The 22,806-nt window shown below is 47.8% G+C and overlaps 1 protein-coding gene across 1 annotated transcript in view; it reads right to left on the bottom strand.

The window, feature by feature from the left end:
- The window catches only part of LOC125995959 (H-2 class I histocompatibility antigen, Q10 alpha chain-like), a 46,533-nt gene extending 25,138 nt beyond the window's left edge, over positions 1–21,395 (bottom strand). The window contains exons 1-4 of the mRNA XM_049764901.1: positions 21,328–21,395; positions 6,017–6,099; positions 5,693–5,769; positions 5,356–5,421 (exon numbers count right to left, since the gene is read on the bottom strand). Coding sequence (XP_049620858.1) covers positions 5,356–5,421; positions 5,693–5,769; positions 6,017–6,099; positions 21,328–21,395 — 294 coding nt within the window. The remainder of the gene's footprint in view (positions 1–5,355; positions 5,422–5,692; positions 5,770–6,016; positions 6,100–21,327) is intronic.
- Between the last annotated feature and the right edge of the window lie 1,411 nt (positions 21,396–22,806).

Genomic DNA, 22,806 nt, shown 5'->3' with positions numbered 1-22,806 from the left:
AGAGAATCCAGAGGGTCCCATGTCGCTGCTATGTCCCAGAACATAATGATACAGCTCATGCACACCACAATATTTTCTACTGAAGGAACATTTATTTTTAAACTAATAACTTCATCAGGAACCTCATCAGAGACAATCAGGATATTGAGCTGGTGGCTCAGTTTGAGGGTCTGAAGTGCTCTTTTGTTGTCGTGTGTGAGCTGCAGTGATGGGGCTGACTTGGGTCAGTCACTTTGCTGATACATAGTACATCCAGGGCCATGCCCAGACATGCTGGGGGACCCTATGTTCCTGGAGATTGGCTCAGAATTAGCTGCCTTTGCCTTACCCCTAACCTACCTCCTGGCTCTGGGTACCTACCCACTTCTACCCAGAATTCCTGCCACTCTGACTGCTGGGGAAAACCTCAAAACAGCCCTGAGGGAAAGGGAACTTTAAACTTCTCTTCAACGTGGCCTGAAATCCTCAGACATGAGATCTTCTGGAAAGAATCCATCTCCCCCAAAGCAGGGAGGGAGTCCATTGCTGATGCTTCTTAATGACCTAGAATTGTTTGGATGCAAAGTCAGAGTGCCCCTGATAGAGTCTAGAAAAATCCAGTGGAGTAAGAAGACAGAATGACATGAGGTAGGCAAAGGGATAATCTGAAGTTCCAAAGCCCTTGTTTCCAGCAGAGCAGTTGGGGATGCCCAGAGGGGTGGAGGCTGTGACCCTATGCCCTTTGAGCCTCATTTGCCAACCATGGCCTCAGTTTTCACATCTGTAAAAGGAACTTCCTTCCATGGGGCTTTGTGGATGACCAGAAAAGAGTGTGTGATTGGAGACAGAGCAATCCATCAATGGAGAGGATATTTGCCTTACACACAGCTGACCCACATTAAGTCCCCATATGACCCCTGAGTCAGCCAGGAGTGATTTCTGAGTGAAGAGTCAGGAGTAACCCCTGAGAATCACTAGCGTAGTCCCCTTTGCCCCCAAAAAATAAAAGAGTAAGACATGGTGCCCAGAGTCCAAGCCAAATGCCCCTAGTCTGTATGAGACTGTTTTGATATCCTATGGCAGCAGCATCTACCTCACACCCCAACCCAAAGGAGGGACCTAGCCCTCAGCTGCTAGCACAGGAGAAGGTGGCAGGGAACCTAGGTATGGCCTGTGCCTGGGCCAAGTCCATCTAACAGCAAGTTTATAATAAATCACCCTTTCAGGTGCAATCAATCGCCATTTCAGGTGAGATGCTAATTCTGATGGTGGCAGAGATTCCAGAACAATGGAAAATTACTTCACTCACATTTCATTGAAAAGAAATTTCCTGGCTGACTTTGAGCTTTGTATCAGGGATTTGTCTTGTCTGGGCTCAATACACTAGTACTGCATCTAGCAGTACTATATGAGACACCCCCATAATTAGGAGAATAAAATCCATTCTTATTTTCTGAGTTCAGAATTTTTCTGATTAAGCAAGAAATTAAAAATTTACAGAAAGTGGCAGCTTCTAAGGTCAGGTGCCTTTCTCGTAGGGAGACGTGACAGAGCTTTCTGAGGAAGAGCAACTCTGTATATGGGACTGATGGTGAAGAATGCAACTAGGCCTTGGGTGCTCCAGCAAACCAAAGGGCAGAGCTTGGGGGAGTGTGGGGTGGACCTGGCAGGCTCCATCACTGTTCTGGTTTGTTCTCCAGCATGGCGTGATACTGGGGGGAAGGTAATTCCCACAAGCAATCAATCACATGTGCATCCAGCCTGCTGGAATTGCCCTGGGACACTGAGGGTTCACTCCCAAAGGGGGGGTGGGGGGGCTGAACCTGTCCTGAAATCTGATCCTCTCCATGCTCAAAGCCTTATAATTTCCACCTAGGCTGGCTCCTGTGAGCCAAGGGAGCTCACTCTGGGGCTTCTTAGAAAGAATCTGTAGCAGGACGACTGTTGTCATCACCTCCTGTAGGAGGCAACCCAAGGGGACTTTCTGTGTTGGTAGCCTCATGCTCCAAGACAGAACAGTGGAGAGACATGGCTCTGGAAGCAAACATCAATGCAGGAAATAATCCACACACACTGAAGGGGGTTAAACAGATTCAGGAATTCCAATACACAAGATTTTTACTCCTTCTAAGGCTTAGAAGCAGATAGCTCAGTGGAGGAAAGTCAGAAACACAAGAGAGTGTTTTCCTGAGTCCCAGGATTTTTTTTTTTTTTTTGAGTCCCAGGATTTTTATTAGGAAGAACCAGACACACTCTGGAGTGGAGAACAAGTAGTCTAAACACCGATCCAAGTTACTACATTCAAAGATGTTTCCAACCAATGAGTAACAAGGCGCAGACTGTGTGGGGTGGTACCTAGTTAACCCAACACTTTCCTTTAGGGCCAGGGTCGCTAAAGTGTTTAATCCAGATTCAGATGTGGCTGACAGAATGGATTGAAAACCAAAGGGAGGGTGTCTGCTTACATAGACTCTTTTCCTCCCCAGCTCACCTATTAGCTCACATGGTTCGATGGTCATACTCTTCTCTTAATTCCTTATAGCCAATAGCGCAGTTTGTCAAGAAGCATCTCTCCAGAGTCACGGCAGAGCTGAGAGGGGCTTGTGCATGAATCAAGAGTATGTGCCAGAGGGTTGTTGAAGTGAGATCAGGCATTTCTTGAACTGAGCTTATGGGTCAAACTGGCAGAAGTGAGCGTGTGTGGGACCCATGGTGCTCCCAGACTTCACTCACCTCACATGGATGTGTGGACCAAAAGCCAAGTGCTGGGAGGCTCATAAAAGGAGCACCAGTACTTAGGAGGACTCAGAAAAGGAGCACTGATAGTTGGGAGTGCCCCAAAAAGGAGCACTAGTAGTTGGGAGCTCAGATAAGGATTACCACTAGTAAGGAGGTTCAGAAAGGGAGCACCAGTATTTGGGACTGCCCAGAAAGGGAGCACCAGTAGTTGGGGCTCAGACACGGAGCACCAGGGTGACTTTTGTCCCAGACAGATCAGAACTTTCTACCATGCATGTCTGGGGTGGCTGCCACTGCCGGTTTTACTGCGAGAGCAGCACTGTGAGCAGTGGCACCTACTCTCCTACGTGCTAGCACATCAAGCACATTCCCTTTGACCAATAACCATAGTCCACCTGTGCGCACACCTTTCATTCTTGCTCCTTGAAAATAAATCTTATTTTGGGGCCGGAGAGATAGCATGGAGGTAAGGCGTTTGCCTCTCATGCAGGAGGTCATCGGTTCGAATCCCGGCGTCCCATATATGGTCCTCCCGTGCCTGCCAGGAGCAACTTCTGAGCCTGGAGCCAGGAATAACCCCTGAGCACTGCCGGGTGTGACCCAAAAACCACAAAAAAAAAAAAAAAAAAAAAAAAAAAAAGAAAATAAATCTTATTTTGACTTAGTCAAGTAGCCCAAATATGTGAATATACCAGTATTAAAACTTTGAATACAGGAGAGGCTTTTTTTCTCCTTAGATACTGCTATTAGGGCCAGAGCAATAGGCCAGCAGGCAGGGTGTTTGTCTCAGTACCTCAAGCCTGTTCAGGAGTGATCCCTGAGTACAGAGCCAAGAAGAACCCCTGAGCACTGAGGGATGAGCCCTCCCACCCCCAATACTGCTATTGAGTGAATGAATAAGTAATACAGGGACATTTGCTCCAAAGATGAGTTGACTGGCCAGCCCAGTGATTCATCAGAGGTCTGGCTCCCAACCAAGACAATGATTTTTCCATCTTCAGTGGCAGTGTGGCCAACCAGCACATGGCCAATTAATCGAAGTCTATTAAAGGTCTGTTAGTTGACAGTAATGGTCAATTGAGACTTGGCATGTGATTCCTGTAGGCCACGACTAATGATATGTGACAAGACATTGCTGGGACAGAGGACAAAATGTTTTGGAAGAATTAATAGGCTCCGGTTTGAATGAAAAATCACATCTTAGTTCTTTCTGGCTGTCTTTGTCAGGGGCTAGAGTAATAGTACAGTGGGGAAGGTGCTTGCCTTGCACACGACCAGCTGGGTTTAATATCTGATATTCCATATGGTCCCCCAAGGAGTGAGGCTTGAGTGCAGAGCCAGGAGTAACCCCTGAAACAAAAGATGGCCTCAAAATAAAAGAACAAACAAAATCCTGACTGAGCTGGAATCTGGAAATGTTAGGGCTGCTCAGGTGCTTAAAGAAGGCACAAAGGGCAAACCCCACCTGATGCCCCTCTCAGCCCCAGAAAAGGACATTGAGCAGTGAGCGCTGTAGCATCACCCTGTAACCTCACTGCAAGAACCCCCTGAGCCCCCAGACCAAGATTCCAGGAGGGACAGGATGTCTGCAGGGAGTCCGTGTGGGAGCCTGTAGTGAGGACAGAGCAGCCAGTTCTTGTACTCGCCACCACGAGTTGGAGCAGCATCGACACTGACTGGGCATGACAAGGGGAAGCGACCAAGCTGCTGCACACACACATGTGGGCATGGGGTCCTTCAAGCATGGCAGTGAATGGGCCTCTTTGCTCCCTGCAGACACCACATAGCCAGAGCTGCAAGATATAATGAGAAATGCCATGTGAGTCAGCTGACAAGGTCAAAGTGTAACAGGGAAGGCCAGTGGTCCCAACCAGCTCCCTCAGGGACCCCTGCCCATCTCCACAAAACACTTTCTGAACCCCAGTTCTGATGGGGGTCTGGTCCCACTCTGGCCCAGTCACAGAGAGAATTAACCGACTGTACACACTTGGTCAAGAACCCATCTTTAGGGTAACTATCTTGGCCAGACTTCTGCTGGCACTGATATCCCCACGTCTAGTGGGTTGCCTACAGTTGCTTTCACCCCAAATCCAACAGTTCACAACCCAGAACTGTTTGTTAGTGAGCCAGAACTGCAGGGTGGGCTCAGGGAAAACTTTGGGGAGGGGCATTAATTCTCAGAATCCTGGGTGAGGCCTAGTTCCCATCCCAGTATTAGGAAACGTGAGACCCACAAAGGTGTACATGGCCGAAGACTGCAGGAAAGAGAAGGATTTGGAGCTGGGCTTTGCCCTTGCTGAGGAGGCTGGGACAGATACTCCCTAGGACAGGAGCTGGTGAGGCCCACGCCCCAGGCAGCTTCCTCCCTGTGCCAGGTGGCTCTGGGGCCCTGTCTGTCAAGCTCCTATTGCTGATTGTGGAGTGTCGCTAGACTCTGCACACATGTCTGAAGGACCAGGACACTGGTGGGCAGTGGCTAAGGGTGCAACAGCCCTGGGAATGTCTGTACTGCTGCAGACATTGTCACATTGTCATGAGGGTCAAGTTGGGAGTTCAGAGGAACTAAGGTCATTTGAGGGGCAGCTGAGCCCAAGAACAGGAGAAAGGAGGCCACAGGGAGGGCTATGCAGGACACACCGCACAACTTCGGGAAGCACCAATGAGCATCTCAGAGGACTTGTTCTGTGAGGGTTCTGCAGAGGTCTGAGGAGAGGGAGGCCCATTGACCAAGTGCCCAACAGCCTCTTGTCAGAGAAATCAACAAAAACAAGGCTTTTCCTGGGCAGAAGATAAGGCTCACAGGAAAATCATAAAACTTAGCAGATGCAGCCTGAGAAAAAAAGAGGGAAGCACCCTTTCAAGCAGCCATATGAAAAGCGTGTAAGGCACGAATGGACTCATACCCTGAAGCACAGGCCCGGCACAAGTCAGGGCCATGATAGACAGCCACACCTTCCAGAACGTTCCCCAGTACTCTGTTGCCATCTCTGAACTGATGTGTGATGTCCACCTTGCCTTCTTGGCATCGTATGGCCAGGTACTGAAGGGTGGCTGGAAGAATGAGGCAGCTGTGGACTCTGAGTAGGGAGATTCAGGCAGAAAGATGAGTGGGAGCCTGGCCTGGGAGATGCTAGTGCACAGGCCAGCAAAGCAAGCAGAAAGAAGGATGCTGCTGGCAGATGAGAGAGTCCTTTGGGTCCTCAGGCTGTGGGTCACAGTTTTCTCCATGCCAGTGTCCAGCTGAGCACAGGCCCACAATAGAACCCAGTAGGAACCATACTAGGGAGAGTACACTGACCTCTGTCAAAGGGCAAGTCAGACACTCTGCGGAGTTTGGAGTGCATTGGCCCCTGTAGAACCGAGATGCTGCAAAGAATGAAGCTGTAAAGACACATCTGGAGTGAGCAAAGAGGAGGCAGGAAGCACAGAGCAAGACAGGCACAGGAAGAAAGGAGAGGGCAATGTGGGGTGGGGGTGGGGGTTAGAAACTGGATTAGCACTGGCCACAGAGGAGTGGCTCAACCATTAATGTTAAGATGTGCTTCCGGGGCTGGAGAGATAGCATGGAGGTAAGGAGTTTGCCTTGCATGTAGAAGGTCGCTGGTTCGAATCTTGGCATCCCATATGGTCCCCTGAGCTTGCCAGGAGGATTTCTGCGCATAGAGCCAGGAGTAAGCCCTGAGTACTGCCAGGTGTGACCCAAAAACCAAAAAAAAAAAAAAAAAAAAAAGATGTGCTTCCAACACAGTGGATAGAATTGCGCCTTTATGAATCGACTGGTTCCTACACATGCAGTGAGAAGCCAAGTCTTGGCCTGGCCTGCAGCAGGAGTTGGGCTAGCTCCCAGAGGGAGGATGAGGTGTCCATTGTTGGGGACAAGTACCCCAAAGCACTCCTCTTTGGCACTGGACTTCTCAGTGCAGAGTATGGGAGCTCTCATGGGAAAGGGAATAGAGAACACAAAGTTTAGTGGCCTAGCCCTTGGAAGCTCACAGTCCCTGGCATCATGGCTCACTTTGCTTCTCTTGACTAACAGAAACACACAGGAGTCTCACCCCCAGGTGATGCTCTGAGAATAAGATACCCATGACTAACTACAACAGCTTTCAAACAGCTGCAGGACTTGGGGGGTCTGATTGACCTAAGTTCTTCCTTGAAAGGTCCAGTAAGGGGGACTGATGTCATGGCCACACTGAGTCCTCAGAAAGTTTCACTATATGATGGTACCCCCTGCTGTATAAACAGGGTCAACCTGCAAAGTTCAGAATCAAAGTGAAACAAGGAACTCTACGAAAGTGCTCAGGGAACTATGCTCCTGACTCCTGGGCAGGTCTACACAGTCAAGTGCCACTCACTGAGAAAGTCTGCACAGCTCTGCACTGACCACCCAGTACAGACGTGAGGTGCCATTCAAGCTGGGCCAGGTAAGACTCTAGATCTGACACCTACTGGTCATTTCTTGACAGAGTGACATGGACTTCCACCTGGTCAGCCTCAGGAGTGTCTCCAATAAAGCTGCCCCACGAGAGAGAAGTGGCTTCATAATTGGAAAACAGCAAGCAAAGCCATCATGAAGAGATTTATGATTTCTAATAAGAAAACCTACAAGAGTTCATTTTAAAGTAATTAAGGAAAAATTAGCAAAAGGATCAGTATGATGGAGTTACCCAGTTAGGAAGCAAGATCAATAGTTTTCACACCAAATAGAAGCCAGTTAGAAAGTCCAGTGGAAGAAAATATTCTATTTATAGCAGTAGTCAAAATGATAGCACAGCTTGGGGTCAATTTTAAAACAAATTAACCATGGTTTTATAGAAATAAAATACTGCTGAGAAGAGAAAGGAAAGCAGAGAAAAGCAATGATGTACACACAGCAAAAGCAAGTAATCTAAAATGACACTGTCCTTAGAGGAAGCACTGAGGGTACAGAGAAGCCATTTCTTCTAAACTCTATGTAGGGTGATCACAACCAGTCATGCAATGTTCCCAGAGGGCTTGATCCAGGCCTGTGGTTCTCATCCAGGCAGTGCTGCTCCCAGGAAGTGTGGTGGGGTCCAGCAGGAGCTCCTGCTGTCAGGAGACGAGGTTAGGGGTGTTCCTGTCAACACCACCTCACAATACACAGCACAGCCCCCACAACCAGTACCAGTAGCAGTGGTTCTGCAGCTCTAGGCCAAAAGGGCCAAAGCCAAGGTCCTAGCTGTGTGACAAAGGATTGGGACCACTCAGAGCTAGGAGAATTCCGGTGAGGGCCCAGCCTCACAGAACCTGAAATGTCCACAGAACATGCAGAGGAACTGAGGGTTTCTTGGCCCTGATACCCCTGATAGTCAGGCCCTCAGCAACACCTCCTGCTCCATTCAACACTCCATCGGCATGGATTGCACCCCGGTTGTGATGACCAGTTTGCTTCCAGAGTGTGTCTGATGTTCTCAGGCAGTAGAATGGACAGAGGACAAATTCACCCCTGCTTCCCTCCTCTCAGGACACTAGGATAACAGGTATAGAAGTGGCTCACAGTACAGATGGTTAACACATTTTCAAGGGCTGTAAAAGGGAAACTTTCTCAGAAGTTTTGAATATCAATTGTTCTTTCTCTAAGAGTCTGAAGGAGAGCCACTCAACAGCTACTGTTGAGCTAAAGGAGGAGTAAGGACAGAAAGGCTCAGGGACTCTCCAAGCACAGCTTAAAAACAAAGGTTCAGAGATAGCACAGTGGCGTTTGCCTGGTAAGCAGCCGATCCAGGACCAAAGGTGGTTGGTTCGAATCCCGGTGTCCCATATGGTCCCCCGTGCCTGCCAGGAGCTATTTCTGAGCAGACAGCCAGGAGTCACCCCTGAGCATTGCTGGGTGTGGCCCAAAACCCAAAAAAAAAAAAAAAAAAAAAAAGGTTCAACAGAAGAATTGGTCTCCTAAAATGCAAAGGGGATGGGGCAGAATAAGAATACTACCAGAGGAATGGAGGGAAGTGACTGACTGGCAAGAGGGATGCTAAAAGGTGAAAATGAGTTTGTTCTGCATAAAACTCCATCAGTAACAGTACTGTAAATCATAGCACAAAAAGTTATTTAAAAAGTACTTGTCGGGGCCGGAGAGATAGCATGGAAGTAAGGCATTTGCCTTTCATACAGAAGGTCATCGGTTCGAATCCCGACGTCCCATATGGTGTCCCCCCTCTCCTGCCCCCCCCCCCCCGTGCCTGCCAGGAGTAATTTCTGAGCATGGAGCCAGGAGTAACCCCTGAGCACTGCCGGATGTGACCCAAGAAAACCACACACACACACACACACACACACACACACACACACACACACACACACAAAGTACTTGTCAGGGCTGGAGAGACAGCACAGCGGTAGGGCATTTGCCTTGCAAGTGGCCAACCCGAGATGAATCCGGATTTGATCTCCATCATCCAATGCGGTCCCCCGAGCCTGCCAGGGGCAATTTCTGAGTGCAGAACCAGGAGTAACCCCTGAGTGCCACCTAGTGTGGCCCAAAAGCCAAAAAATAAAAAATGATAGGTACTTATCATAGGACTAAGCTGTTGTATGGGAGGGAAATAGGGCAGTGATGAAGTATACCTGAAACCCAATCATTAAAAACTCTTTAATTCACCCTGACTAAATTAAAAAAAAATTCTATGTTCTGGGGACCAGAGTTTTGACAGCAGGTAGTGTGATTGCCCTGCCTGTGGCCAACCCAGTTTCAATTCCTGTCACAACACATGGTGTTCCTTGAACATCACCAGGAGTGATCTCTGAACACAGGTAAGCCCTGAACACCATTGGATGTGCTCCCTGGAAGATTCTGTTCTATAAGTCATAAGTTTATGGAAAACTTCAAAAAAAATTTGAAGTTCCTAATATAATTTCATAAAGATTATAAACTAGCTTCGACGGGGTATATTTAATGCCAAAAAGTCGGGTCAGCTAGAGTGATAATAGAGCAGATAGGGCATTTGCCTTGCACAAGGAAGACCTGGGTTTGATATCCAGCATCTCATATAGTCCCCTGTGCCTGCCAGGGGTGATCCCTGAGCATAAAGCCAGGAGTAAAAGCCTGAGCACTGCTGCATGAGGCCACCAAAATGAAAGCATAACAAAATGTCATTTTGGTCATGTGTGGCTCATAGACCAGCTTATGCCGACTGATAAGCTTACTGATACAGTAGTGCTTATCGATAATGCTTCTCTGTTGAACAACTATTCTGGGAACAGATGCAAAAAAATATAAATAAGTATGTGTCTGCTGGAATATGTAAGACAAATGAACAAATAGTTATGCCTGGGACTGATTCCATGGACACATGTTACACATCCCCTAACTTTGTGCAAAAGTATTTACTCTACATCTTTTTAGGTGTGGCAGGGAGTGGGGGAGGGACCAGACAATGTTAACATGAATTCCAACAAAATGAACAGTGCTTCTCTTCACACAATGACTCGGCCTCTCACATTGTGTTTGGAAATGGAAAAAATAAGCAATACAAAGTAGATATGTTGTTTCTCTTCCACCCTCCCTAGTTTTAAGTGAATCCAGCTTTAGGTTATATAAGTATAAGTATATACACAAAAACAAATAGGAAACAGCAAGTCAACATATACAGAAGTGGCAGTGAATGCAATTCAAGCAGCATATGTAATGTTCAGTACAGACTCATAATAATTAACATTTGTAAACTTCTTTCCACTTTACTTGCATGTGTAATTTAACTTGATGCTTTTAATAGCCCTGAGAAATATGCTGCGATCATTATCTCTCTGTCACAGACCGGAGACCATCACAAGATGTGGATTCGTCAAAATTCACATGGCTCTCAGTGAGCAGGGAGAAAGAAAGGAGAATTAAGTAGCTGTGTTAGAGCAAGGGGCAGAGGGAGATCTAAGGGCCCTTCTTAATACATTTGTTTACTTGAGGCTGGGCCACACATGACAGTGCTCAGGGCTTACTCAGGCATCACTCTTGGCAACGTTCAGGAGACCATATGGGTAACTGCGGGTCGAACCTGCATTGATCACATGCAGGTAAAAGCCCTATCTTCTGTATTACCGCTCTGGCCCCAGAGGTCAGTCCTTTGAAGTTCATTGGGGATAATTAAAGAAAAAAACAAGCTTGTATTTGAGTCTCTGTTGAATCTGATAGACATGACTAGCATAGGACTAGTAAAATATTAGGAACATTATTTTCTATAAATACTTTCAGGTATGACTGAACTTACAATAAACCAGAGTAGTATTTGGTATAACTTGAAATCACTGCTGCACTATTTGGAGTCTCTGTTTCCCTCCGAGTATAAAGATTTAAGTTTTCCATTCCTGAGATGACCCAGAACCATGCTCATTTGGGAAGAAGTACCAAGTGCCAGTGATTCAGACAGCTCCTGACCCAAGCACAGATGTGACCTGGGCTGTCAGCTGTAAGTTCACCTTCTGCAGACTTCAGAACAGCACATCCCCCAGCTGGCCAAGGCCACCACCTCAGATTCCAGCCACACCTGGTGGCTGTAATTTGAGTTTGTGCCAAGTTGCAAAGTGAGAACAAAGACAAAGAAAGCTCAGAACCAAGCGAAAAATTTCCACTGTAGAGAAACTAGGAATAAAGTCCTTGGTGATACCATAGGACACACTGCCCTATATCAATTATATTGACCAAGTGTAATAGATAAAAATTTCAGACCTAATATTGAACCATCAGGCCAGACAGATTGTACAGTGGGGGTGGTACTTGGCTAGAACACAACCTACCCAGATATATTACCCTGCACTATATATGGTTCTCTGAGCACAGAACTAGGATTGAACCCCGAGCACAGAGCTAGGAGTGAGCCCCAAGCACGGAGCCAGTAGTCAGCCCTAAGCATAGCCCCACATTACATGGAGGAGGTTAACCCACAGACACTCATCAATAGAAGTGTTGGGACCTCCCAACCTTAAATAGGGAGATTGGCCTAATACCCTCAAGTGGGACATTTAAACGTGCACAATCACTGTGGCCTTTGCTTTTTTGTGTTTGTTTTGTTTTGGTTTGGGGCCATGCCTAGTGATGCTTGTTGCAAGTCAGTCCTTTATAAGGCTGACTGATGGAGGGATGGAGGATGAGGTCTTTCTCCTCAGCTTGGAGCATGCGTCTGCCACTCTGTTCAGCCGGCAGTTCTGAGGTGAATGTGGTGGGCATAAAGCTAACAGGTAGTCAGGCTTCAGAAGATATCAGCTTTATTCAGTGGACAAGGCTGAAGCCAAAAGCCCCAGAATCAGTCCTCCCAAAAAAACCCTTGCCTTCCACAGACCCTTGCTTTTATACATCAGAATCAGGTACCACTCTAGGGTGGGAACAGAATAAGGTACTGCCCTAGGGTGGGAGCAGAATGCCATGTCACACCCTAGGGTAGGGCACAATCACGGATCAGGGTAGGATCAGTAACATAATAATCCCATGGAAATGTTTACATACACAGCAATGCTCAGGGTATACTCCTGGTTCTGCGCTCAGAAATCACTCCTGGCAGGTTCAGAGAACCATATGGGATGTCAAGAATCAAACCTGGGGCCCGGAGAGATAGCACAGCGGTGTTTGCCTTGCAAGCAGCCGATCCAGGACCAAAGGAGGTTGGTTCGAATCCCGGTGTCCCATATGGTCCCCCCGTGCCTGCCAGGAGCTATTTCTGAGCAGACAACCAGGAGTAACCCCTGAGCACCGCCGGGTGTGGCCCAAAAAAAAAAAAAAAAAAAAAAAAAAAAGAATCAAACCTGAGAGCCGAAGAGATAGCATGAAGGTAAGGCATTTGCCTTGCATGCAGAAAGTCATTGGTTCCAATCCTGGCATCCCATATGGTCCCCCGAGCCTGCCAGGAGCAATTTCTGAGCTCAGGAGTAATTCCTGAGTGCTGCCAGGTGTGAGCCAAAAACCAAAAAAAGAAAAGAAAAGAATCAAACCTGGGCCCCTCCTGGGTCTGCCGCACGCAAGGCAAATGCCCTACCACTATGCTATCTCTTCGGCCCTAAGTCATTGTTGAGGAGAGACTCAGGAGTCAGTGCCCAGGTGAGGCCCAATGGCCTGTGAAGGTCATGGAACAGCAGACAGGGAAGCCCTAACCCTCAGCTCCTGAGGCATGTGATGCAGATGGCCATGCTAAGTGAAGGACAGACACACCTGACGAAATCCTCCATGGCACCAACTTGACACAGCAGGGGCCCGTTCAGCACAGAGAGTGACCTGCTCTCTTGGTGTCCATGAAAGTGCTGTCCAGTGCCTCCTAGTAGGCTCTTCTCCCTTGGCTATGCCAGCAGGATCTCAGGACCCCATTCACAGGGGAGACTGGGGTGACTTTATCATCCTAACACCAGGATAAACCTAGTAGGAATCTGTCAAGGTCCAACATTCACAGAGACTCGTTTGTCAGCTCTTGGGGTCAACACAGAACATTGGGTGCCTTGGCTTGGGACACTGGCCCTTTAAACCCACTGGATCCTGTAAAAATGGAACCATGGATTTTCCAGCACCAGAGCTCATACACGCAGAGACTTCACTGTTCTCTCTGAAATGGTAAGCTTGATTCAAGAGAGCCACAGATGTGTTTTATGCAACAGAACTATTAAATTTTCATTCAAATCAGGCCCTGTCACATCAGTCTTCAGCAGGAAAGCGTTTAGCCTTTCTGATCACGTTTAAGAGAAATAAACTTATTTAAACTTGGGATAAAAAATTCAAGCTGTCAGGGCCGAAGAGATAGCAATGGAGGTAAGCATGCAGAAGGACAGTGGTTTGAATCCCGGCATCCCAGGTGGTCCCCCATGCCTTCCAGGGGCGATTTCTGAGCATAGAGCCAGTAGTAATCCCTGAGTGCTGCTGGGTGTAACCCAAAAACAACAACAACAACAACAACAAAATTCAAACTGTCCTTGGGGCCGGAGAGATAGCATGGAGGTAAGGCGTTTGCCTTTCATGCAGGAGGTCATCGGTTCGAATCCCGGCGCCCCATATGGTCCCCTGTGCCTGCCAGGAGCAATTTCTGAGCCTGGAGCCAGAAATAACCCCTGAGCACTGCCGGGTGTGACCCAAAAACCACACACACCAAAAAAATTCAAGCTGTCCATAGAAACACTCAGGGCCAAGCAGGAAGTACTCAGAATTTCTGTGTGTGTTCGAGTGAAGTTTGAGTGTTCGAGGCACTAACTCTGACCTGGTCATGGTTGTGTCTCGCTACCCTGAAGCCCTGGTTATGGCTCACCCTGGGTCCTTCACTTAGAGCTTTGGAAATTGAGAATCCTAGTGATGGGAGCAGCTAAGCTAGGGTCTAGAGGAGGTGAGTGTGAGGGGGCAGCCAGCAGCTAAGATGAGGTAGTGCCTATGGATGCTCAGGCACCACAGAGCTCATGGACATGACACAGGAGACTGGACCAGCAGTGAGGGTGCTGAGGTCATCAAAGAGTACATGGGGATCATGTGGGCTGGGGTACAGGCAGCAAGGGGTGGGGGCCATCAGCAGGGTCCTGCCCTAGCCTGCTGGGCAGCAGGCTGGGAGCTTCTGGTGAAGATATAGTTTGTGGGTGCTTCTGAACATTTCCCCTTGGCTGGCACATTAAACCCCAGACAATCCTGGATTTTGCCAAAGACAGACTGGGGGACAGGTTCACCCACATCTTGGAAGTGTTGGAAGAGTTGGGACACTCAGAACAGTCACTGTCAGCCCCTTTCTCTTCCTGCTGCCTTTGCCCCAGCCATGTCTCAGTCTGGACAGGAAAATACACACTATCAAGGGACTCTGAGCACCATATAACCACTGAGGTCTCCTTGAGCTGAGCGTGAGGCCAGTGAGGACATAGGGGAGCATGGTGAGTCATGGCCCAGGGTTCGACCATTGCCCACAGGCCACAGACACGGTTCATGTTCCATGCAGGAAAAATGCCATATCCGGGTGTTTCCAGAGTTTCTGCCATAGGAAACCCCGCCCAAGCCCATGGGAACTCCTTTCCTTCAGGCATGATCCATGCAGCTCCGAACCCTGATCTGGACCTGAAGGCCCCTCTTCAAGGACAGCGGAGCTTCCAGCTAACCAAAAGCAGCTATGGGAAAGCACTTCCCAGGGTCTCGGACTCAAGCACTGAGCCCCCTTCCTCACCCATTAACACAGCTTTTAGTAAGGAGGTCTAGAAGGAGTGGCTGCCCCTGTGGAGGCTGAGGCCCTCGTGGCCGTTTCCTGTTCCTCTGACTCAGGCTGCATGGTGAGGCCCTAGATCTGGTCCTCAGAGCCCTGTCTGCTCCTGTGTGTTTAGAGCATGGTTCAGGGCATGCACAGGACCAGATCTCTGCTGGCTATTACTGCTGCAGGAAAAACAGCAGAGCTGATCTGAGCCTGCATTTGAGGATGAGCCACAACACAGAGATGCCAGCTCTGCACCAGCAGTCCAACTGCAGAGTGGCATGTTCTTGGAAGACCCAGACACAATGAAGAATTGGCATCTGTGGGCATCAGGAGGTCTCTGTGACATTTCCCGTTCACCTCCCAGCTGGTCCCACACTCTGAGCTTCTCAGAGGCATAGCTTTCCAGGCAGAGAACCAAAGGGAGAAACAAGCACTGAAGCTTGAAACGGGAAGAAATAAATTCATCCACAAGTACCAGAAGGTGGCTCCACCAATATTCCCAGATTTGGTGCTCATGGTGGGAACTAAAGCATTAGCAGAAATACTCAGAGCGAAGATGTCTAGGTATTAATACCCAGAGCCAGTACATGTAATTAATACTCTGAGTCTTACTCCCAGAGCCAGTATGTTTAAGTACCATAGTCTCCATACGTTTGAGGAAAGACGGCTGAGCGAATGGCAAACTGCATTTGGTCCTCTAAAAAGACTTAACTACAGAGTGAATTTAACACAAGATGGAGTAGAGAACACAAATCATAAGAAATATGTGTCACTTCCTGTTGTGTATGTAAATATTTTAGGGGATTATTATGTTACTGACCCTACCCTGATCGGTGATTTGCCCTACCCTAGGGTGTGACCTGGCATTCTGCCCCCACCCTAGGGCGGTACCTGATTCTGCTTCCACCATTGGATGGTACCTGATTCTGGGGGATAAAAACAAGGGTCTGTGGAAGGCGAGAGGCTTTTGGCTGGAACTTATGCTGAGTGTTTGGACTTCAGTCTTGTCCACCGAATAAAACTAATATTTCCACAAGCCTGACTGTGAGCTGTTTACCCACTGTTTTACCTCAGAACCGTAGGCTAGACAGGGTGGCAGACCTCATCTCTCCAGCTCAGAGCACACGTCTGCCACCCTGTCTAGCCGACAGTTCTGAGGTGAAACAGTGGGAAAACAGCTCACAGACAGTCAGGCTTGTGGAAATATTAGCTTTATTCGGTGGACAAGACTGAAGTCCAAACACTCAGCATAAGTTCCAGCCAAACGCCTCTCGCTTTCCACAGACCCTTGTTTTTATTCCCCAGAATCAGGTACCTCCCAATGATGGGATCAGATACCACCCATGGTGGAAGCAGAATCAGGTACCACTCTAGGGTGGGGGCAGAATGCCAGGTCACACCCTAGGGTAGGGCACAATCACCAATCAGGGTAAGGTCAGTAACATAATAATCCCCTAAAATATTTACATACACAACAACTTCCCTAACAACTAAATAAACACATGTAAAGAAGGAAACCAGCTGTCCTCAGCTCCTGAGTTGTAGCAGGTATAGGGCTCTGCATACAGCCAGGGGCCAGGGACCCTCTGGGGAGACATGGGCCAAGCTTGAGATGAACAGAGTAGCCATTGCTGCAGAATCTGGTTCTTAGCATGTGCCTCAGTTCTGGGGACTCCAGCTCTGAGGGAGCTGGAGATAGGATGCCAAAGATAGGATGGGCGCTGGACAGTGCTCCACTGCTCAGGCAGGAGCGAGGGGCAGCAGGCTAGAGGTGAGCAGAGTCGACGGGAGACCTAATACCATCAAGGGCTCATCGTCCGCTGTAACAATGACACACATCTAGCAGACTGGAGGTTTCCATAAAGAGTGCTCAGAGCAGAGGCAAAATCCAGGAGACAGCAGCTTCTCCATCACTGCAACTTGTTCCCGCTCATGGTACTGGGCTTCCTGGAGACTGAGGCCTTTACCTGTGTAAGGCTCATTAGTCCAGATGCTGCTCCAACGCAGAGAAATGAAGAGACAGTCGCTCAGGCAAAAGCTCAAGTGAGTTCTTTATTCTGGCCGGCCAGGGTCCAGTGCCCGTCCAGAACCAAACAGAGGCAAAGGACCACGTGGCTTTCTTTGTTCATCTTTATATATATCATAAGAAGGGGTGGGGTAGGGATGATTTCCTTATAAGGACATAACATCCGCTAAGACATTCTGAGGTAGTACAAGGTATCACATGAGCTTAGGGTTGGTATAAACTTCCTTTTTAGGACAAAAAGTGTTAGGTACAAAAAACAGGTATAAGCATAGAAAATTACGGAATTCTGGTTACAAAACCTGACCTTTAAGTTCCATGAGCTACAGCAGTGGTGGCTGGTGTAATGAGTTGTTGACTTCCCTTTTCAATCCCCACTTCTTGTAGTAAGGCTTCTAATCCTAGAAGCCATTGTGATAGGAGGCCTCCATCTCCTGATATTCCTGGTCAGAATTGCCTGCGTAAGCTAATTCTTGGTACTGTTGGCATAATACCATGAGCTTGACTTCCCCAACCTGAGCCCGAATAAATGTAGTGAGGCGATTGATTATGCATGGCCCAATAGCTACCAGGAGTAGGAGGCCCAAAAGGGGCCCCAGAAGGGGTATCAGATAGGGGAGAATCCCACCCCATAAAGACCATAAGGGACTGTCTAATAGCTCCGTTTTTCTTTTGGCCAGCTCCTCTTGATGATGTCTGATTCTGTCTCACACTACTCCCAATTTGTTAGTATAGAAAAACACTCTTCTTCCAAGGCCATGCAAAGCCCTCCTTTCTTTGCCAAGATTAAATTTAACCCTCGCCTGTTTTGTAATACCACTTCAGCCAAGGAGTTGAGCTGATCCTGCAGATCACTAATAGATTTATATACCATCTCCACATCTGAAATTAACTGTTGCGAGAGCCTGTTATACTTTTCTATTGATATTGCTAGCCCTGCTCCCCCAGTCGCCAATCCACCTGCTACTCCGAGCCCTACCAGTAGGGGTAGGAACACCCCTACGAGACTGATGAGTGCCGCCTAAGAGATCTATGCTAGGCAGAGGGATGGGTTCTGTTTCTCGGATGGTGTCAATGTTGGGTAGTACTAATGCTGGGGCACAAATTCCAGTCCAGTTTTGGAGTAAAAGAGAGTAAGCCAAATTTCCCCCACATATTCATACCCATCCTGGAGGTAAGCACCCTGGGCTCGGGGGGGGGGGGGGAGCAGGTAGGATTTCCAAGCACTGAGCGGCTCCTACCTGACCCAGGTCTACAGATTCCGTGCCATTATGCAAATAGCAAACAGAAGATTCAAAGTTAAAAGGGACTACCTTAAAGGGTTTGACATAAGTACAACTAAAAGAAGCAAAGGTTAGATTACCTAGTCGGACAGGAACAGCCAGAGGCCAATTTTTCCCCATCCTCATACAAAACCAACAATCAGCAGCTAAAGAAGGGTTAGAAAAATTAAGAAGTTTGTGAATTTCTTCTAGGATGTTCTGAGTATTCAGATCTAACTTCTCAGCAGGCATCCGGGGTCAGAGGGAGGGATGCCAGGGCCACTTAGGCATTAGGGTCTCCACCTCCTTTGTAGCCCAGTCTATGGCCTCCCTCTTTCTTTCCTGGTTTGTCGCCCTCCCCCATTCGAGATGTGAATGGGCGCCTTTAGGGGCCAGCAGACCAAGTCTCCCACTTGGGCCATGCAACTCGAGGCTCCATAGGGGGACTTATGGCTATCAACTGTCCATTCCCCTCCCACACTCCCCTTGTAAGTCTCAATGAGCTTGGCCACCAGATATGCCTTGGGGTTTTTTTGTTTGTTTGTTTGTTTGTTTGTTTGTTTGTTTTGGTACACTCTTGATACTCCCTATAGCACTGGGAGTGAACTTGATCAAGCTCCACACATCCAGCAGGGCATTCCCCCCCCCCAAGAGGGAGGCAAAGACTGAGGTTTTGCTTTACACACCCATTCCAGCTTCCCCCCACCACATGGGAAGAAGTAGGGGACTGGAGGTAAGCAGTTCTAGTTCTACAGTCTACTTGCCGAGTGTACAGAAGCCTACTGTTGAGTTGATAGCCCCACCCCCAACCCTGCTGTCACAGACGTTTCCATATAGTCTTTTAACCAGTTCATCCAGGTGTACGGCCTGATCGAGTCCTCCCTCAGCAAGTGCCAGGAGGAGCATTGTCAGAGTCAGTGAGCACAGCAGGGCTGGGGTGTGCCTGCCGGACCTGAATCTTGAGGGGATTCTCAGTGCACTCCACTTTCCACTCATCATGGTTGAGATCAGCAGGGGCAGATTTTAGATGGGAGGCATGAACCCAGGAAGCAATGCGGTTCACCTTAACAGCAGTAGGGGTGATCAGAAGGACGACATAAGGCCCTTTCCACCTAGGCTCTAGTGTCTGCGAGCGGTGCCATCACACCAGGACCTGGTCTCCCGGCTTGAAGGGGTGAGGCACCATCAGTTCTCCGGGTTCATATGCCTGTCTGAGTCCCTTCCAGACTTGGCTTTGTAGGGCAGCGATGGCAGGCAGCCGAGTTGCTAGGGAAGTGGAAGGGGAGAAAAAAACATAAGGCTCAGAAAGCATTCGCACTGTGGGGGGGGTGCCATACAACACTTCAAAGGGGGTTAATTCACACAAAGAAGGCAAGGGGGTATTTCTTGCCCTGAAGAGGACTGAAGGTAGGAGGGTGGTCCAGTCCCCAATGCCAGTCTCTAGAGATAATTTGGTTAGAGTCTCCTTAATTGTTCTATTCATCCTTTCTACCTGCCTGAACTTTGGGGGATATGCACAATGCAGTTTCCAATTGATCCCCAAGGTCCTGGCTAATCCCTGACTTACCTGGGCCACAAAAGCAGGTCCGTTGTCTGACCCAATTACCTGAGGAAGTCCAAACCAGGGGAAGATGTTATCTAATATCTTCTTAGTCACCAGCTGGGCTGTTTCCTTCTTGCATGGGTAAGCTTCCACCCATCCTGAAAATGTATCTACAAAGACTAGCAAATACTTTAGTCCATATTTGGCAGGCTTGATTTCAGTGAAATCAATCTCCCAATGTTGGCCCTGTCTCTCCCCTCTCAGTCTCTTCCTGGTCCCCATCTTGGTAGGATAGGCATTTACCAGTTGACAGGTCGGCAGGATTTTACAATTTTTTCAGCCATTTCCTTTAGCCTCTCTGGTTTGGGTACCCAGGGCCATTCTCTAATTAGCTCCATCATTTTTCTGGCCCCTGGGTGGGTGAGTTGGTGAAGAGTTTGCAGATACTGATTGACTTCTTGTACTTTGTCAGAAAGAAGGAAGTCTACAGTTGACACTGGAGGGAGGTTGTCGGTTTCAGTAACAGCAAGCACAGGGGTCTCCTTCATGCAGGATGCCGCTGCCTTTGCCGCTTCATCAGCTCTTTGGTTCCCAGACACAACTGTCCCTTTGCCCGTTTGATGACCAGGACAGTGGACTATGGTCAGTTCTTTGGGTAGGAGTAGAGCCGATAAAAGATGCACTATCTCTTCTTTGTTTTTAATTTCTTTGCCCTCGGAGGTCAGGAGTCCCCTCCTTTGGTAGATAACGCCATGGACATGGGCAGTCCCGAAAGCATACTTGCTATCAGTGTAGACGGTTGCTCTTTTTCCGCTGCCATTTCCAATGCCCTGGTAAAGGCTATCAACTCAGCTCACTGAGCAGAGGTTCCCTCTTTTAGGCGCTGGGACCAGATAACATCATAGTCACTCACCACCACAACTCTGGCTCGCCTCTCCCCATCCTGGAGGAAGCTACTTCCATCTGTGCCCCATATGACATCAGAGTTCTTTAATGGTTGATCCTGTAGGTCCTTCCGAAGCCCACTCTCTTCAGCCAGTAAATCCTGGCAGTTATGCAACACTGATGCCTCAGACTCTTCAGGGAGCAGGGTGGCCGGATTGAGAGTCAGAGGTAGTCTGATAGTTATTCTGCCTTTGTCTAGAAGGATATTCTGATAGTAGATGATACAGGCATTTGAGAGCCAATGGTCGGGGGGCTGCCAAATTATACTTTCCAGAGCATGAGGGGCTATTATAGTTAACTTCTGTCCCAAGGAAATTTTATCCGCATCCTTTACCAGCAGTGCAGCCGCAGCTATTGCCCTCAAACATTTAGGCCACCCGCTGGCCACTGAGTCTAGTTTCTTTCATAGGTAGGCAACCGGCCTTTTCCACAGACCCAGCGTCTGCGTCAGCACTCCCTGTGCCATCCCCCCTTTCTCTTCTAGATATAAGGTAAAGGGTTTGCTAGCATCAGGGAGGGCCAGGGCCAGGGCTGTGAACAGAGCTGTTTTGATAGAGTCAAACGCCTTCTGGGATTCATGGGTCCACTCAAACTTGGCATCCCCTTTTGTGAGGGGGTATAGTGGGGCTGCCAGACTGGCAAAACCAGGGATCCAGAGGCGGCAAAAACCTGCCGTCCCCAGAAACTCACGTAACTGCCGGTGAGTGGTAGGTATTGGGATTTGTGCCACGACCTTCTTCCGGGCTTCTGTCAGCCATCGCTTTCCCTCTCATAGGGTGTACCCCAGAAACGTCACCTCTCTCTGGCACAGCTGCACCTTCTTTTTTTTAAATTCCATTTGGTTCTTTAATCTTTTTAATTTACATTTGAGTATAGAATAAAGTAACAGTTTAAATACATACATCTGTATTTTAAAAGGGTATATGGTACTTAGATTCCTTCCTTCTTTTCATCCTTCCTTCCTTTCTCTCTTCATTTCTCTTTTTCTCTTTCTTTCTTTCTTTTCTTTCTTTCTTTCTTTCTTCCTTCCTTTCCTACCTCTTTCCTTCCTTTCTCTTTCTCTTTCTTTTTCTTTCTTCTTTCTTTCTTTCTTTCTTTCTTCTTTCTTTCTTTCTTTCTTTCTTTCTTTCTTCTTTCTTTTCTTCTTCTTCCTTCCTCCTTTTCTTCCTTCCTTCCTTCCTTTCTTCCTTCCTTCCTTCCTTCCTTCCTTCCTTCCTTCCTTCCTTCTTTCTTTCTTTCTTTCTTTCTCTCTCTCTCTCTCTCTCTTTCTTTCTTTCTTTCTTTCTTTCTTTCTTTCTTTCTTTCTTTCTTTCTTTCTTTCTTTCTTTCTTTCTTTCCCCTCCCTCTTTCCTTCCTTTCTCTCACTCTCTCTTTTTCTATTTTTTCTTTTTTATATATTTTATTTAAACACCTTGATTACATACATGATTGTGTTTGGGTTTCAGTCATGTAAAGAACACCACCCATCACCAGTGCAACGTTCCCATCACCAATGTCCCAAATCTCCCTCCTCCCCACGCAACCCCCGCCTGTACTCTAGACAGGCTTTCCATTTCCCTCATACATTCTCATTATTAGGACAGTTCAAAATGTAGTTATTTCTCTAACTAAACTCATTAATCTTTGTGGTGAGCTTCCTGAGGTGAGCTGTAACTTTCAGCTCTTTTCTCTTTTGTGTCTGAAAATTATTATTGCAAGAATGTCTTTCATTTTTCTTACAACCCATAGATGAGTGAGACCATTCTGTGTTTTTCTCTCTCTCTCTGACTTATTTTACTCAGCATAATAGATTCCATGTTCATCCATGTATAGGAAAATTTGATGACTTTATCTCTCCTGACAGCTGCATAATATTCCATTGTGTATATGTACCACAGTTTCTTTAGCCATTCGTCTGTTGAAGGGCATCTTGGTTGTTTCCAGAGTCTTGCTATGGTAAATAGTGCTGCAATTAATATAGGTGTAAGGAAGGGGTTTTTGTATTGTATTTTTGTGTTCCTAGGGTATATTCCTAAGAGTGGTAAAGCTGGATCGTATGGGAGCTCGATTTCCAGTTTTTGGAGGAATCTCCATATCATTTTCCATAAAGGTTGAACAAAACGGCATTCCCACCAGCAGTGGATAAGAGTTCCTTTCTCTCCACATCCTCGCCAACACTGTTTATTCTCA

This window comes from Suncus etruscus, chromosome 18 (genome assembly GCF_024139225.1).
Source record: "Suncus etruscus isolate mSunEtr1 chromosome 18, mSunEtr1.pri.cur, whole genome shotgun sequence".
Taxonomy (NCBI): Eukaryota; Metazoa; Chordata; class Mammalia; order Eulipotyphla; family Soricidae; genus Suncus; species Suncus etruscus.
Note: the sequence above shows the minus strand (reverse complement) of the source record. Positions and strands in the feature narration are given on the sequence as shown.